This window comes from Crocodylus siamensis, chromosome 8 (assembly GCF_052110815.1).
Source record: "Crocodylus siamensis isolate JL-2025a chromosome 8, ASM5211081v1, whole genome shotgun sequence".
NCBI lineage: Eukaryota > Metazoa > Chordata > Crocodylia > Crocodylidae > Crocodylus > Crocodylus siamensis.
In genome coordinates this window covers 75476019-75493550 of record NC_143402.1, presented here as the reverse complement: position 1 = coordinate 75493550, position 17532 = coordinate 75476019, and the positions used below count along the sequence as shown (strand labels likewise).

Here is a 17532-nt window from a genome sequence, read left to right as displayed (position 1 = left end):
TCTAGGAGAGCTTAGTGGCTCCAACAGAGAGGCAATAAGGCCTGCCCTACATTACAAACTTTTGTCAACAGCAGCTGGCTTTTGTTGCCACGGGTTTGCATGGGTTCACACACAAATCTGAGGTAAGTCAGCAAAGCTCAGTCTTTTCTTGGCCAAATGACACCATTGCCTCCCTGCACAACCCAAGCCCCCAGCTGGCATGCAGCCCTTGACTTGGTGGGTTCGGCATTACCCGTGTTGGTTCCTCACGTCTGCCAGCCATGATCCCACAAGGCGCCATACCCAAAACAGCGGCCATTCTGGTCACAGTTTTGAATTTCATTGCCCAGAGGTCACAGGGACTGAAAACCCTCCCTAATCTTTAAAATTGCTACTATCTTTTAGGAAGGTTTATTTCTTTACTAGTCCACCTTTGCAGGCTGACATGGATGGACAGCACCTGAACCTCATGCTTCTGCCCGGACCAGAATCCTACATCTCCTCACCTCATGCGGGCAATAGGCAGTACAAGCCCAGCTCCAGGGGTGCTGCTGGCATAGAGGTGTTTATACAGACTTCCCATAAGGGATGCAAGCCCATGATTGCACACAGGATTCAACGAGAGAGCTCTGCCCTACAGAGCTGCCAAACTGAACTGACCCACTGCATATGGAGAAAGCAGGCAGAGAAAACCTGAATGCTAGGCCCCAGGTGGCCCAGGGCATCTGTGGCAATGGCAGGAAAGGAGCCCAGATGGACTGAGTCCTAGGCAAGCATCTGAATCACGTTTTGCCCTCGGATGTAGTTTTGCCACGTGTCTCAGTGGGCCTCCCCTGCAATTCCTCCCTGTTGGATGCTGGTTTCCCAGGGTTTCCTATACAGGTTTTCTCCTGGACAAGAGGCAGCAACACCAAGGAAGAACAGTATAGAGGACATATGTAAACAATTCAGAGACCACCCGATTCCTCCAATCCAGCCCCCACCCCCGTCCCTGTTTTACCAGAGGGATGTTCCCTTTGGGGAAAAGCAGAAGAAAGGATCTGGGTCCTGAGGTCCACCCATTCAGCAATAACATGCTGAGAGAGAGACGCTTTGACCCTTGCTCCCATCAGCCCACTGACTCCTCTTCTCACGGCGGGAGAAGCTGTACCTTGCTGATGCAGAGTGCCAAGGGCAGGCTGGACACGGAGGGAGGTTGTAGCCTGGTGTGTCAGTACAGCCCATGTCGTGACTGTAGGGGATCCCAAAGTAATAGTCGAAACCTGGGATCGAAAGGAGTGTGTTAGTGTGTACACAACTGCCTGCTGTCTGAGGGTGTGGTCTGGCTGTTACACACTGTTGACACAGTTGCTGGGTTGACAAGAACAAGAGGGGGTCAGGTCTAGTAGCTGCCCGCGGGCTCTATCCTGCAGTCAGAGCCATGCAGGAACTGCAAGAACCCGCAGGGCTCCTGGCTTTGCCTGCACAGCTCTAGGGACCCACTTCATGTTGGAGCTGAATGCAAACCTAGTGATATGTCACTGTTTGCATTGCCCTGCATTCCTTTCCCAGCCCGGTGCACTTTTGGAACCACACTTCCCAGGGAATTTGGGAGGGCACATACAGGTGATACAAGGTGACACAAGGAAGTGCAAACTAAAAGCAACACTGGACTTCATTGCCCAAGTGAAAATGGACTTTTAAGGTCAAATCCACCCCATGGAACAAGCCCCAGCTGCAACAACCACAAGAAGCCCTGGGTATAACCTTAAATGCAAAGGGAGATCCACAGATGAAATAGCTGCTTCAGCAGCTGGGTGCCAAAAGGCAAGGCCACCTCGCAGACTGCATCCTGTTCTGCACAGCACCCTCAGCACTGCTGTAAGGGAGCCGGGCAACATGTCCTCCAATGAAGGGATGGGAAGAAGGCTACTGAAATGCACACAGTAGGAGCAGGGGTTGCCATCACCCCTTACACCCACACACCACCACCCCTAGGCACCTTTGGTGGTAAGCAAGGGGTTGTCCCACTTTCCTGCAGTCTGCACACGTGGGAGTCATTATGATTCCTACCAAGGGGACAAAGGGGAAGAGTAAAGACAGCAGTCCCTTCACCTCTGGCAGGATCCCTGCTAAATAACATAAAAACATAAGAACATAACAAGTGCCTTACTGGGTCAGGCACTGGTCCATCTAGCCTATCCCATCTCCAACAGGATGGGATGCCTTAGGGATGGCACTGAACCAGGCATATCTAAAGTGATCTATTACCTATTCATTAACCTCCCTTGACTGATTTCCTGACAGGTTGCCTGCTCCCCCCTCTCACAGGGCAGCCATTGAAAAAGAGGAGAATGGCTTTTAAAAGAGAAGGGGTAAGCAAGAAATAGAAACACTGGCTGATCTCTACCACAGAAGAAAGGGAGAACCCCAAAAGTCCTTACCGCGGAAGTTGGGATGATAGAGGCCATTGTGCCCAAGGTGCCACTTGCCTGAAAGAAAGCAACAGATAAATAAATCCTGGTTCACCTGCTGCACTTGCAGGCGAGCGCATGCAACACACAGAACACAGTATTTGAGCCCAGCGCCTGACACAGCTAACTATTTCTGTACATGTGGCCTGCCTGTAATGCCCAGCCTTTCTCTGGGACCAGAAGAATTGTCTGTGGCTGCATGGCTCCCACCTGTCCAAAGCGCTAAAGATGCTTTGCAAGACAAGGCATTCTGCGAGAATCTAAACCATCTGTTCCCAGCTTCAGCCTCTGAACTGCAGGGCATGTCATGTTCTCATCTGCTCTTAATAGGGTTTGCTGGTATAGCCATTCCAGTACAGCTGCAATTGCAAAAACACTGCCAGTGCAATGAAGATTCACAGCTCTGCCCCAGCTCTGGACCGTGCTGTCACCATCACAAAATCCCAGCCCTGGAGCCGCTCCATGCCCAGCTGCAAGCCCTGCCAGCACTGCTGGGGCTGGTCTCCATGGAAACTCTGCCCCCCTGGCACTGGGGTCTCCATGGAAACCAGCCACAGCAATGCGGGCAGGGGCTGCTGGGAAATGGAGTCTGCCACGGGCCCAATCCAGCCCGCAGCCTGGATTTTGCCTGCCCTTGGTTTAGAGGTAAATAGGCACTTAAGGAAGTCAAAGGGGCCAGAGTCACATCGTTCCCTTGTGTGCTGCTGGCTACAAAAACCAGCATGTACTAGCCAGAAAGGCCCAATGGGCTGCTAGGCCTTGGGAGATCTTTGACCTATTTAAAGTGTGGATGCAGCTTATACCCGACCCAGAATAAACTGTATCAGCACAAGAACTTTTTGTTAGTATGACTGCATCTGCCGGGAGGTTAGAAGCAAGGTATTTTTTAGGCTCCAGCAAGCAAAACGTTTAAGTGTAGACCAAGCGTAAAATCATGCGCTGCTCGCAGATTCTGCCAAAATTTGGCACAACATGACCTAAGGATTAATTAAGGAGCTTTTAGCATCAGCTTCCTCGGCTATTTACCCACATCAGTCTGCATGCAAAGAGACCCTTGAAGCCAAGGAATAGGCATTGTAAATCAATGTCAGGCTATGGCCAGCTCTACATTTAACTAACTGAATTTCCTGTGACTTTTTTGCATTGCAATGTGAATGAGAGTGCATGTTTCCCTCTCATTATCCACAGATAACTGATATGATACACTAGAACAACTCCACTGGAAGCTGGTACGGTGTCCTATGCACCTACAACAGAGAGACTGAAGCTCCCAACGTACCGACATAGTTTATCCTACATGCCAATACCAGACAGTATGCCAGTGTAAACTCAGAGCTTGTAGGTACAGAGACATCATACGTATACTCATGTTTAGATGAAAAGTTATTATCTGTAGAAGCAGCAGCTTTTCTGAAGTTGAGTGACTCACTAATGTAAAAATTTGATTAGGCCAAAATATAAACTGAACTAAGCACCTCAAAATTGTACAACCCAGCCAGGGGTTTTAAAGTTACAGAACTGCAAAAAGAGAGGGAGGAGAATGAAGAATATCTGTGTCTTCATTCTCTTTAGTGAATGCCTGGATTTCCCTCTGGGTTGGGAAGTGGTGCCCAGGGAGCAACACTGGCATCAACAAGTATTTTAATAAATTTAATTAAATAAACTGGAAGTGTGCAGGGCAGACAGTCCCTGGACTGAGTAACCACCTCAACTCTGCCCCTGAAGTACCCGCATAAGGGAGTGTCAGCTTTCACAGCATAGTTCAGGATCTGACCCACACACAGTCACTGCCAGCCATGGAGTCGGTCAGCCAGTGCCAGATAAAACAGAGTTTCCTACCGTAATCCCTTCATTGGGTGGGAATTATTTAGTATTTGTGTTACAGCAGTACCAACCAGCCACAATCCAGTTTGTAATTTGTACTGCAGCAGTACCTACCAGCCCCAATCCAGATTGGAGCCCCATTGCACTGAACACCACAAAGACACATCATAGTCTCTGCTTCCAAGACACTACAGTCTACACAGTAATGGTGCTGGCAGCCAATCCCACCCTGGGCTAGATTTAAACCATGAATTAGCTCCATGGACCACCAAGAAATTTCCCTGAGCCACTGGCCCACCTCTACTTTGCCAGAGAAAATGGTATGTCTACAGGACAGCCCAGACACAGAACAAGGCGAGGCAGGTGTTTGCAATGCGCCGCTTCAAGTACCGATCACGGCAGTGAGGTATCCGGCGTCCTGCAGAACCTCAGCCAACGTGGTTTCGTTTAGGGGGAGGCCACCGACTGAAGTCACAGCAAAATTGTGGGTCACGCCATTGCGAGTGCCAAGCCGTCCCGTGAGGAGCGAGGCACGAGACGGGGAGCAAGTGGATGCTGCTGAGTGGAAATCCACCAACCTGGAAGACAAGGAGGCAACAACATGGCTGAGGATTTTTAACTGCAACGTTTGAGACAGGCAGGCTGCAGTTGTCTGGCCAAACGTAACAGATTCACACATACTGGGGCTGGTTTGACAGGAGACCAGGGCCACACAAACACCCAACTAGTGGTAGCATGTATTATATCGCAATTTGAAACACAAATGACCCTATTGCACATGGCAGTGGCCAGCAACATGCCTTGCAAGTCGTCTGGGCTGCAGGTAGCTCACTGGGTGCATAAAGCTCCACAAATCAATCTTCTGCTTCAATCAGGCAGTCATCCAAGGACCTTCTGCACAGAAGAGACTGGCACCGACAAAGCCCTGAGCGGAGCTCGTGGTTTTCCTATGGGAAACCCTATGGGTCTGGTTTTCTTATGGGACAGAGTCCTTGTCTTGGGCAAGGAGCATGGCCAAGCGGGAAAAAGAAGTGGGTGGGAATGAGAATGTAATTCCAATTAGGCTAAACAGCTTTATCAAATGGGAGGGGTTTGCCAGTGTGTCCTACAGGCACTCCATGTCTAACCGCTTCTCCAAATTAGTTCTACCACCAGATTCCTCTCAACTGAGAATACTTTGTCCTTGGCTCTCACATGCTTCATTCTGGGCTTTGTGATCTGCATTGTCCCAAAGGAGCACAACTTCCTGGGCTGTTTGCTGATGGAGATGTGCTCTATAATGTCCGTGGGGGCTAAGGCCCCACTCTGGCAGCACACTGTGCTGCAGGAGAGGCAGGCACCCACCGCTGGACCCAGCGTCAGCCTTTGCACAAGCAGATTCCTATTTGGTTCCCGTCACAGTGAATTACTGGAACGCGGCCTGGAGGTGACAAATGTGAAACACCTCAGTCCAGCAGAAAGGGCTTGCGGTTCCTGGTGAGGCACAGGTAAACCAGATGCACAATTGCAGCTATGTTTTTCAGCATGACCTGGGGCACCTCAGCTTGCAAAATCCACCCCACTGCTTCCCTAGCCCCTGTTTTATCCAGTTAAATGCAGCCATTTCTTTCCTTCCTCCCCCAATATCGTAAGAGTCCACGCTTGTTTTGAATACACATCTGGGTCAGCTCCTAAAATCCTACAGCCCATTCAATCCTTCCCTTGCTGTCCTTCTCCCACCCCCTTCCCATCCCTGCACCAAGGACCCAATCCTGGAAAGCATCTGAATTTGCAACAGCACATAAGCAAGAATTCAAACCTGTGCTTGAGTGCTGTCCTGAATCAGGGTCCAAAAGTATGTGCATCTCACCCCAGGCTTTCTGAGGCCTTTTTAAACCAGCTCTCTGCAGTCTGCCCTAACCTTACAATGTTGTACCACTCCAGTTTAATCACATGCTGGGTCAGTTTATTGAGTTACTAGATATAATTCTGGGAAATGATTTTGTGAACAGGCTCTGCCAGACACAGTTCCCATGTCAAATGCCAGATAACCTTTAGGACTAAATGAGAAGCTCAGATGGGCATAGGATTATGAAATGTGCAGCTAGGATGCTGTTGCTGTAGCATTCAAGCATGACAAGAACATCAGTGGGTTTTTTTCACCCATTTTGTGCAGGATCGTTGGCGTTACTGGTCTAGATCAGACCCGTGGCCCGTCAAATTCCCATATCCCATCTCTGCCTGTGGCTGGTGCCAAAACTTCCTGAGCGCAGCTCAACAACCCCACAGCAGGCAGATGGAAGAGAATTTATTTCTCATGATGAGCACCCCACCCTAGACCCCATCCATGAGACAGTGATGTAAGCTGTAAAACCCAAGCTTAAATACCACTTTTGTTCCTCCCCTCGCCTCTAAGACATACAATTTGAAGAACATAACAGACAGAATCAACTCTGCATTCTTGTATCAAAAGCTTGTGAAATATTAAACATTTAATGATTGGGTACAGCCTTGATAACGCAGACTCTACATTAATACTTAGGGTTATTCTTATAATGCCCTGTGCACCCCAGCAAACAAACATCACAATCATTTTTCAGGTGAGATTTCTCTGTGGGTTCTACACAAACAGACGTGGTAGGATTTCTACAGCTCTTATTTATTGCAATCTGTAAAGATAACATCCATTTTTTTAAATTATTTGAACAAGAACCTGTCTCTAAATATTTGCTGAGTTCCTTCCTTTCCTTTTCCGTGTCCTTGGGACAGGGTATTTAGCAAAATTTGCAGATTTGTTGGGATCTGACAGGGCCACGCTGTGAGCGCTTCTGCTGTGGCCTCAAACTTGCGACCTCTGTAACTGCCCATTGCGACTTGTGACAGAAAATGGAAATACTTACTTCTCAGCTATTTCTAGGTTGTGCAAGCCCAGGTTCCCTGTCACTATCTCAGGTTGCCTGCTATCTCAATGGACACCATGAAAAGCAAATATGTTGCAACCCACGTCCTAACTACTCTCCCGACATACTCTAGACCATGTTTGGCTCCATCAAAACACCAACTCAAAGGACTCCAGGGCCACTGCCCAGCACAAAGATGAAGATTTCCCGAGGCCACCGGCTAATAATCGTTGCCATCCAAACCCAAGGATCCTCAACCAAGTTCCTACTTCCAGACACAGAGAAAAATACTTGCTGTGCCAACTGCAAACACTCAAAGGAGAATGGAAACACACATCCTTTCCCTCACATCTGTGATACAAAGAGCAGCTGCAAACATAAAAGAAAGCAAGGCCACAACAGCCACAATTCACCTGATTATCACGACAGGAGTCCAGTCCCATGTACACAGGCTGACTCCTCTCTGCCAGCATTAATAGGACACAGGAGTAAAGCTGAATATCAGAGTGGGAGGATCAGGTACAAGGACTCCTGCACAGATGCAGAGAAGCACTGAAGACCCATCTTATGTTAAATCTAAATGGGCAGACCTCAAGGGGAGGTCTCAATGCAATTACCAGAGAACTGCATGGATAATCTGCAGGGGCAGAGAAAGGCAAACGCTGAGAGTTTGACCCTTGGTTTCTTGCAGAAGTGCTCAGTCTGCCAGGAGAGTCTGAATTTGATTTAGAAAGGGCGCATGAGGTCTCTGGCTCTTAAGCCAGTCCCAGCCCATTGGCATCACTTGCTAAACTTCTCAAATTCCCTGGAAAAAGTAAAAGTAATGCGGCTCAATCATGATGAAAAAGGAATGGCTTCAGGGGACTCTTGTATAATAACAGACAGATTCTTTACGGTTTAGCAGAGACTTGCCTTTAGGAAAGCTAAGGTACCAGCCAGGGAAGGCAGGCTCTGATATGTGATGCAGTCTCCAGCCCAGTTGGCTGTGGAGTCCTCAGGTTTTATAGTTTCATGGTTGTTAGGGACTGGAAGGGACCTTACAGATCATCAGGTCCAGCCCTTTTGCACTTGGACAGGAAAGACCTCTGGGATCAGATGACTCTAGCAAGATGGGCATCAAGACTTTTTTGAAGATCGCCAGGGTGGATGACTGCACCACCTCTGGGGAGCCTGCTCCAAACCCTCTGCACGTGACTTGTAAAGAAGTTTTTTCTTATGTCTAGCCTGAAGTGACCCTCAATCAGCTTGTGCCCATTATTTCTTGCCTTCCCCGGGGGGCCCTGGTGAATAGACACTCCCCCGAGCCCTGATGTAGGCCCCAATATACTTATAGACTGCCACCAAGTCCCCCCTGAGTCTTCTCCAGGCTGAACAGTCCCAAGTCTTTCAGCCTCTCCTTGTATGACCTGATCTCTAGGCCTCTAATCATGGCCTTCCTTTGGACTCTCTTGAGCTTCTCCACATCCTTCCTGAAGTGCGGTGCCCAGAACTGGACGCAGTCTCACCAAGGCTGAGTACAGCGGGAGGATGGCATCTTTGGTTTTGCTTGAGATGCCTCGGCAGATGCATGCCAGTGTCTGATTAGGTCTCCCAGCTATGGCATCACATTGGTGGCTCGTGTTCATTTTGTTGTCAATCATGATACCCAGGTTTTGTTCAGGTTCCTGGCTCGCAAGGCAACGCACCCATCCCAATGGCAAAATGGTTTTCTAAAGAGCCCTGGGTAAACAAAGTGTCACAAGCAACCTATTTCTCAGGTGTTCCACCTGCCCCACTGGCGCAAGGGAATGGGATCAGCAACCATGGAGGATTTTCTGGTCCGTGCTCTCCAGTAAGCTGTACGCTGCTGTTCTGTTACCATTTGGGATGCAAACAGCAATTCTCATCAATGCCTGAGTGGGAAGCGGCCACATGAAGGCTCCAATGGGGCCCTAAATCCCGACCTGTTTCCCAGAGAACGATCCGTCTGCAAAATGAAAATATTTTAACTGCATATCAGCGGTAGCAGCGAGTGCCTTCCCTGCTCCGTTCCTGTTGGGAAGTCAGTGAAATGCCTGATGTGGCATTCTGGCTGCACAAATCAATCCATCTTTCATCCAGGGATTGTGCAAGGTTTGTGCTCACTCTGCATGGGAACACACCAGGAAGTGGTGCAGCTCCTGATTTCTCTCACAAACTTTAGGGCCCCACTTCATGGCTTAAAACTGATGTCAACAGATGCCCCCTGCCCATGCTGTGCCATCCCACTTTGCTTTGTGTGTGTGTGGTGGGGAGTGGGGGGGTGTGGGTCGGGGTCCTGCCGAGTGATACTCCACCTTCAGAGCACCTGAAAGGACCCTGTGCAGAGATGTCAGGAGCTGGACTCTGTGTACATGGACCCTACGAGCCAGTAGACAGCAGAAAAGGGTAGCAGGGGTTTCTGAGCCACCCAGCGGTGTTTCTAGCCTCCACATTCTCCCTTTCCTTCTAGCCTCTTTGCCCATTTCTCCACCTCCATTGCCTTCCTCCTCTCACACCTTCCTACGAACCTCTCCCACCCCCCAGACTGTCCCCCTCTCTCCCCATCTCCTTCCACCTGTTGCCCGCTCGTCCCTTAGACGCCCCTCCAAAAGTCTTTCAGAAAGAGAAGCTACATTTCTAGGAATACGCATGGGATATAAGTGATGCACAAGACTTTCGGGGGCCTCTGCATCAAGGTCAATTTGCGCACGGAGAGTCCAGAGCACGGCTCTAGCGTGGATCTCAGACCAGGTACAATGGGGCTAGTTATCGTAACGAAGTCTCAGTGCAAACCTCTGTTTTGTTTCACTCTTGGGTATCTGCCATGTAAATGGAAGCATCAAAGCAGACAGGTAGGTTGAAGGCTTACCTCATTCCTTCAGAAGCCAGATTATCCAAGTGAGGAGTATCCTCTGTTTCAGCCCAGTTGGCTCCAAGGTCCCCCCATCCAATATCATCTGCCAAAATGATTACAAAATTCGGCTTTTCATAACCTGTTCTCTTTTCTCCCAGAAAAGGATTGGAGAGGTGATAGACAAGCCCAGTCAAGCAGCCAGCCAAAAGCAGCAGCGCTTTGAGGAACAGAGTGTCCATCATGCTTCAAGGAAAATGCCTCTTAAAATACTTGCATATGAATTAGTGTTCCTGCTCAATGCTTGTTAAAAACTCCCTCTATTGTGATTCACATATTTAGCACCACTCATGACAACTCTGCTATTCTGCAAAAAAATACGTTTTGCCTCTTCAGATGGTGCTCAAGATTTATAACACATCAGCCAGCATTCATTTGGGATCGTTGGGCGACCAGCTGTGCCATAATCTGTCCTTTCTTTTCCAGTTGCAAACAGATGGCATTCTTCACCTCCACCCAGCTGAAGGATGAAACAGCAGTCTCCCAAACACTGCTGCCTAGTGATTGCTGTTCTTTGCACATTTGCAGTTAACAGGATAACATTGTCTTAATGAGAAGGTTACTTGATTTTCCCAAGTGTTTCTACAGCTTCTTTAACCTGGCTATGGACTGTCAGAATCGAATCCACACTTTAGAAACTACATAGGACCCAATCCTGGGACGCCTGGAATTGAAAAGTTCATATGTTCATAAAGGAAATTTCTCCTTGGCTTCCCAAATGTTGTCCATGTCTTTAAAGAAGAAATACAGGTTGTAGTCGAGTCAGCAAATATTGGGCAGCTCCTTGAATTCCACACAAGTGAAAACCTTCATATTACAGCACATTGTCCTCTGCAAGAAAAAACAAGAGACAATTAAAACCTGAAGGAGCTTACTTAGCCCCTACCCTGGTGAACATAGGAACTGTTTTTCTATGCATGTTTCCTTTGCTTTGCATACAGAACTCATCAAATTGAAAGTTACTCTAACTCAACAAATGGAAACAAAAGCCATGCTTATTTTCCCTAACCGCCACATATCAAACAAAGGAATTCTGACTATATATACAGCCAAATAGGACGTCCTTCTTTGCACTTAAAACTGAAGGTCAACCTCAATGACACTAGAAAGGTAATTTTGCCTAGTTTGCAATGTGATCTTTAGCTCTGACTTATCAACACTAGACCATGAGATGCTACTGATCTCCACTGAGGACAGCACACAAGAATACAGGATTTATGTGTCAACTTGCTTACAAACATTAAGCTACATTACTGAAATTAAGTTTGTAAGTTTAACTTTATTCTCATTGACCCATTCCTCAGTGTAGGCCCCACGGTGACACATTTACGCAGGCAAAACAACATTTTACAACATGAACAGTCTTGTGAAAAATCAGAGGAACTACCCATGAAGTCCACTTCTATTTCACAGGAATAAGGGAATCAGAAACTGGACCACAGAAACCATCTCTAAGCACATCAATGATCAGGGAAAACTGAGCTGGTCAGGCTAGGGCAAAGCGATTTTGCTAATAGTCTCGTTGGAGTCAAATGCACTTGCCTAGCTGTATCTGAGGACAGGATTCCTATAACCATGTGGCTAAGAAAGCAACTAAGGAAGAACTAAGAGAATACATTCCCACAGGTCTGATAGCATGAGCTGATCTGAGAGGCATTCAAAAGAATAATCTGTTTACTAGAAAGTTAAGAATTAACTAAGATTAACAAGCCAAGATTCACACACACAAAAAAGAAGCTTGAATAATAGCTTGAATGTTGTGAGACAGGAAGAACCAACATTGATGAGTATGGAAGGAAGCGGATACAATTTACAGGGCTTTGGCCTATGTATACAATGCCCATCAGCAGAAGCCTAATCTACAAGGACAACGAGAATCATATCAGAGGGTACGGCACATGAGTGGGCAAAGACCTGCCTTGAATATTGAACAGGCTAACTATTGTGAGTACGAGCAGCTTGGAGCGGATGGCGCAGGCTAGCTGAGTCCAGCTAGGACCAGTATTGTGACAGATGTTTCCAGTTGTGTATCAATGACCTTGAGAAAAGAATGTGCAGCTGATGATACAAAGCTTGCAGGTCAGTCAACCCAATTGAGGAGAGCAGGAGCATTCGGAGTGACCCAGATAAACTGAGAAGATGAATAAATAAAGGAATAATCAAAAACAAAGGAGACAGTGAGGTGCGGGGAGAAAGAAGAGAAAACACAACGAGCACCATCTGTAGGCCAAGCACTTGGCAGCTGTTATGGGCCATAATTCATAATCTCCCATTCAAATCCATATTAAATTAAAAAGCCTTAGGGTTTCAGAGCTGCAGCTCCTTTTAAGGCTTCTAACCTAGCACAATAATAATTCATAAAAAATACATAACACTTAATAATTAACAACCTGGAGCCATTATTTAAAAGCTTTTGCCTGAGGATTTCAAAACTTATCACAGACATTAATTAACTGAGCATGGGAGGTAGAGAAAGGACTCACAGACGGCAGAGCTGGAACAGGGGGAGGTTAAAGATCTCTCTGTGACTCGAGAGCAAGTCAGTGGCCAAGACGGGAGGAGAAGGCAGTAATCCTGACTTCCATGCTCATGTCCAAACCACTATAACCACAACTACTGCCTGCCTCATGTATTACACCTCAAAAGAGCTCAAATCAGCTAGATAAAAAAAACATTCCCATCCAATCTATTTCCTAACATTATTCCCATTGGGAAGAGGCTGCCCTGTGAGGCTGAACTCCTTTAGAGGTGTAACAGTAGCAGTAATAGTTTAAAATGACTAGGGCCTGGGCATTACATGTTCATTAATGCACTGTAATGATGGCACATTAAGTTTAGTACCGGCGCATTACTGCAAATTAATGGTTTTTAGGTGACGCTAATGCACAGTAGATTAATTCTGCGCATTAGCACGGTTTTGGCCAGTCACACTAATGTGCAGTAGAATTAGTCCGCTGCGACGTTAGTGTCCTGTGTAGACGCGCCCCCTGGGGGCTGCTTTGGGTCCACAAGGAGTGAGCTGGCGATTCCCCCCCCAGTCACTAATGACAGGCTGGAGTCCACCAGGCAAAGAACAACTGATGCCCTCCTCCAGATCCTGACCTCATTTGCACTGGTGTAAACGCAGGGTAAATTCACTCACTTGGGTAGAGCGGCCTTGGGCTGCCATCAGTGTAAGAGACCAGATTTCTGCCTCTTAACTCATCTGAAGGGCTAAAGATCACGTAGGCAAAGAGACTCAGCTCCCCTAGCACCTGTGGTCCTTCCTGAAGGTGTTACCAGTGGTAGCATATTGGCAGGATAATGCTGAGGGAAATTAGCATCTATGCTGCCCGTGACACACCTGATCTGTGGGTGGGAGGCCCTGGTCTCTAGTACAGACCCTTCCAAAATTGCTCCATTCAATTACAGATATTTGGGAAGCACACGGAGGACTCTGTAAATGCATGGGAAACAACATCACCCTCAAAGTTTCTCTTCTGTCCAAACAACTCTTCAAAGTGATGAACAGATCCATTTCTTCATTGCAAACAGCCTCCCCACTCATCAGTAGGGAAAGACCACACTGATGGTATCAGAACAGGCCTGAAACAACAAGTTTAACTTAGGGAAAGCTCGACCTGAAATCCAAACATGCCAGGAAAAAGAAAATTGTGTTCACATTTTGGTTTTCACCCTCAGTGCGAGGTTTTTCAGAAGAAAGAAATGCAGGGCCTTGTCAGAGTAATTTTGCGTGGCTCCTGGAGCTTGTAATGCCTGGACCATGCACACATTAACACCTTCACGTGGCTTAAAGCGCTCATTCTGCAGCTCCAAATTACGCCACTCCACGGCAGGATTCTCTCTTGATCTGCACAACCCAGCTCCTGTCCCATTCACTCCCCCCAGATGTGCTGCTCACATTGAAGGTGTGACCGCTCCAAAGCACTAAGCCGATCAACTTCTGTGCAGCTCACAGTGTTAGGCGTAACAAGGCCCTGAGATCCCAGCATTTCCAAGGCTGCAATCTGGGGTATGCAGAGAAGTATCTTAGGGGATGGCTCTGGAAGGGAAAAGGACCAGGAAGACTCACAGAGGAGCACCTTGAAGAAAAAGCAAGGCAAGGAGGTGTCAAAGGCATGCACAGGGGACTCGGAGTAAGGATCAGAGAGAGAGAATCGTATATATACTGAGGGCAGCGAAGCAGGCAAAGATCAGCAGGGCCCCTGAGTCAACCACAGCAACTCATCTCTACCCACTCTAAACTGCTGCAGCCAGGCAACGCTCTCCCACTCCTCAAAGCAGCACCGCATATTTCTACCATCAGACACCTTTACTGGTTTCTGAACAACTCCTGCTTCCCAGCCTTCTGTATGCCATTGGGTCTACCGAGTATCAGTTCAATATGGCTATACCATCTCTCGTGGCACAAGCTCTTACCTGGTGCACTGGGTAGTTTGGATGGTATTTTTCCATCCGGGTCCCAATCCTGATGCTCACTCTTTGCAAAAGGACCCCAGTTGCCCACACAGGTCATATTCACTTCAGTGAGCACACAGGTCTGCCCTCAGGGGGGCAATGGGGCTCCAGTGTCTACCTACCCAAAGTGACTTGTGGGATTGGGATCCTTACTGTCCTCCTGCTTTGCAGATCTCTGTGCACAGAGCCTCTGGGGCAGACAGCTCCGGTCTTCTCACACAAAGAGCGCAGCAGTTTGCAAGCAAAGTGGCATTTAGTGTCAGGAAATGGAGCTTAAGCCACGGTTCAGAGCAATAACCAGCAAAAATGTTCCCCTTTTGTGCTCCAAGGGTGCAAAACAGGTGGCTGCACTCTCCCCTTGCACTGCCCAAGCAAGATATTATTCTTTTAATGTAAATATGAAAAATAAACCCTGCTGCTTAGATACTGTCTGCTAATAAAGGACTCATGTATTTGCCTAGCAAGTCTGATCTGGCGCCAGTGACGTACCATTATAACATGCTGCCATACTTCTGCCATGCCAAACTAACCAATCGACTGGATATCAGAGAGTCAGCCTGGATGTTTGGCAGCGTTTCTATTCATTTTGCAGAGGCAAGTGGGTAGCACATGGCTAACAGAAACAATCCACACCATCTTCAAAGGACATTGTCTTCCCTTAAATTTGAAAAAGGGGAAGTCATTTGAGGCCTATGATTGTGTGGTGGGGTCTGACAAAATATGTTGATTCTCAGAGCCCTCGAAAGCCAAAATACAAAATAAGATCCCCAGAAACCTCCCCAAGCCAACACAGCAGATCACTTATGCCAAGTTCTCCTTTCCCAGTCTGTGATAGTCATCCTGAACAAGTCCTCTAGATCCAGACTCAGCAAAGCACTTAAGCTGTGCACTTTGCATTGTCTTTGGTGGGACACACACAGAGAAACCTAAGACACAGAACTGGAAGGAGCCTCTTTAGTCACTGAGTCTAGTTCCCTTCATTTGCAGGCAACTACATCATATCATCTCCTTGATAAATGTGTCAAAGCAATTTGCATGTGCTTAAGATGCTTTAATATGAGTGGACCTAAGCCAGGCGTTGCTGACTGGGGCCTCAGCTGCAAAAACAATTCTTCAGGATCAGAGGGACGAGTCATCCATTCACAAAGCTTTGTTGAGCTTAGCTTACGGTGGCAACAGTACAACTGCAACCTGGGAAAGCCACCTGTCAAAACTCCTTCAAATATTTCAGTCTCCTGAGGAATGAAACTTAGCTCCCTTCAACCAAGGCCAGGGTAGAAAGGAAACAGTTTGCATTTCAATGAGCCTGCTGCCAGAAACACAACGGGCAGATCAGACCCATGGGCCTATGTCCAATTAAAGCCACATCCCTCGTATAGGGTATTTTCAGCACACAGAAAATGCTGTTTCAGGGAGTCTCAAAAACAGTGGACTTTACATACATCACATAAATGGGTCCAAGACAACTCTCGGAGTACACAGTAACAATGGATTATGGTTGGCATCCTCCCTCTTGCCTTTGTCCTGAAACCTTAGCCTGGACTCCCCGTTTGGCCACCTGCTCTTACAGCTTCACCTGAGAATATCCATTCCAATCCTTTGGCTCTCTTTCCTCAGGAAGTCTTGGCTTTTTAGGTTCCTGATAACTGATAAAAAAAACAACCTGGCTTGCTGCTGGCTTGAGTCAACAAACTAGCCCTGCTTTTCCATACAGGTTTCCCCTACTTTTGCATTCTTCTTAAAATTACTTGCCACTCTAATGACACCTGCAAGCAAAAGATGTGCTCACTAAAACATCAGGGGCTGGGCTGTACCCTCGGTACTGCTAGTGACACTGCACTGATGCTACTACACTAGCAAGAATGATACTTACTTGTGCAAACGCTACCACAGGGTCCTAAAATTTGGTATCCATTTAGCTCGGTGTCACTGCAATCTGCAACTGCAACTTCATTGAATTCTGGGTGTGACAGCTAGCATAACTGAGACAGGGGTCTCTTCATATTGTCTGAACTTGCTTAATGTGGTACAGCTGACACAACAGCACACCATCCTATGCAAGTTTGCATAATATCCAAAAGCTGGGTATTGTCACACAAGGGAAGTGACTGGGCAGCTGCCATCCAAACAAGCTGAGCGTATGCTTTAAGCAGCTGCTGAGCTTGGGTGCTACTGCACAATTCAGTGACAGGGCAGAGGGCCTTAAGGTGGGAATTATGAGCACACCTCTGTCCAGCATCCTACAGCTTCTATTAGGAGAAGCCAACACTATTCATAAAGCAGTCATCTGCGTAGTTCTCCTTGCTGGTAAATCAGTGGTTCTCAACCCACGGGCTGCATGAGGCCCAATCAGCACATTGCTACGGCTCATGTGGCATCCTGTTAAAAAAAAAAAAAAGTAAAGACATTTGACAATGTAGAAATGAGAGGTATTACAGAATATTGATCTGTCTTGCATTACTGTCAGATAATGGATACAAAACATTTTTAAATGGATATACAGGTAATTGCGTGGGTGCGGCCCACATAACACATTGGGAGCTGCAAGCGTGGTCCACTGTGGCAAAGAGGTTGAAAACAGCTGCACTAAATGAACACTTGGCTGCTACAGCTTCATATTCTCCCCCTTACCAATCGAGGCTTTTTTGTGATGTAACTAATTAATGGTCACGGTAAAGCAAATCCAGGCAGAACAGGGATGGAGGGAGGGGAAAGCAGTAAATGTTGTGCTTTATCTTTTCCTTGCACTGTACCTCAAAGACACGTGCAGTCGTTTACTGTGGGGAGTCTGAGTCTTTGGGCTGCTATGAGCTCATGTCTTCACACTTCCAGGCTGGCCTTGAGAATGGAGCCAGCAGCCAGAACCCAGGCACCAGCAAGGTCGCTCCTTTGAAGTTTTTCCGTTCTCCGTCAGCCAGAGAAGAATGTGCCCATTTCTTAGCACATGGAGGGTTTTACTCAGCGAGTCCCCTGATGTTGGCCCTGAAAACCTAAACAATGTCACATCCCCACTGCTGAAACTCTGGGC

General features: G+C 47.5%; 2 protein-coding genes across 4 annotated transcripts in view; both read right to left on the bottom strand.

The window, feature by feature from the left end:
- ARSG (arylsulfatase G) overlaps positions 1–10231 on the bottom strand; it is a 60639-nt gene extending 50408 nt beyond the window's left edge. For all 3 annotated transcript variants that reach the window (XM_090059733.1, XM_090059734.1, XM_090059735.1), the window contains exons 1-4: positions 10005–10231; positions 4647–4834; positions 2403–2450; positions 1130–1241 (exon numbers count right to left, since the gene is read on the bottom strand). In XM_090059733.1, the coding sequence (XP_089915859.1) occupies positions 1130–1241; positions 2403–2450; positions 4647–4834; positions 10005–10231 (575 nt within the window). The remainder of the gene's footprint in view (positions 1–1129; positions 1242–2402; positions 2451–4646; positions 4835–10004) is intronic.
- Positions 10232–10741: 510 nt separating this feature from the next.
- The window catches only part of AMZ2 (archaelysin family metallopeptidase 2), a 43573-nt gene continuing 36782 nt past the window's right edge, over positions 10742–17532 (bottom strand). Inside the window, exon 8 of the mRNA XM_090059742.1 lies at positions 10742–10877. The gene's annotated coding sequence lies outside the window, so the exon portion shown is untranslated. The remainder of the gene's footprint in view (positions 10878–17532) is intronic.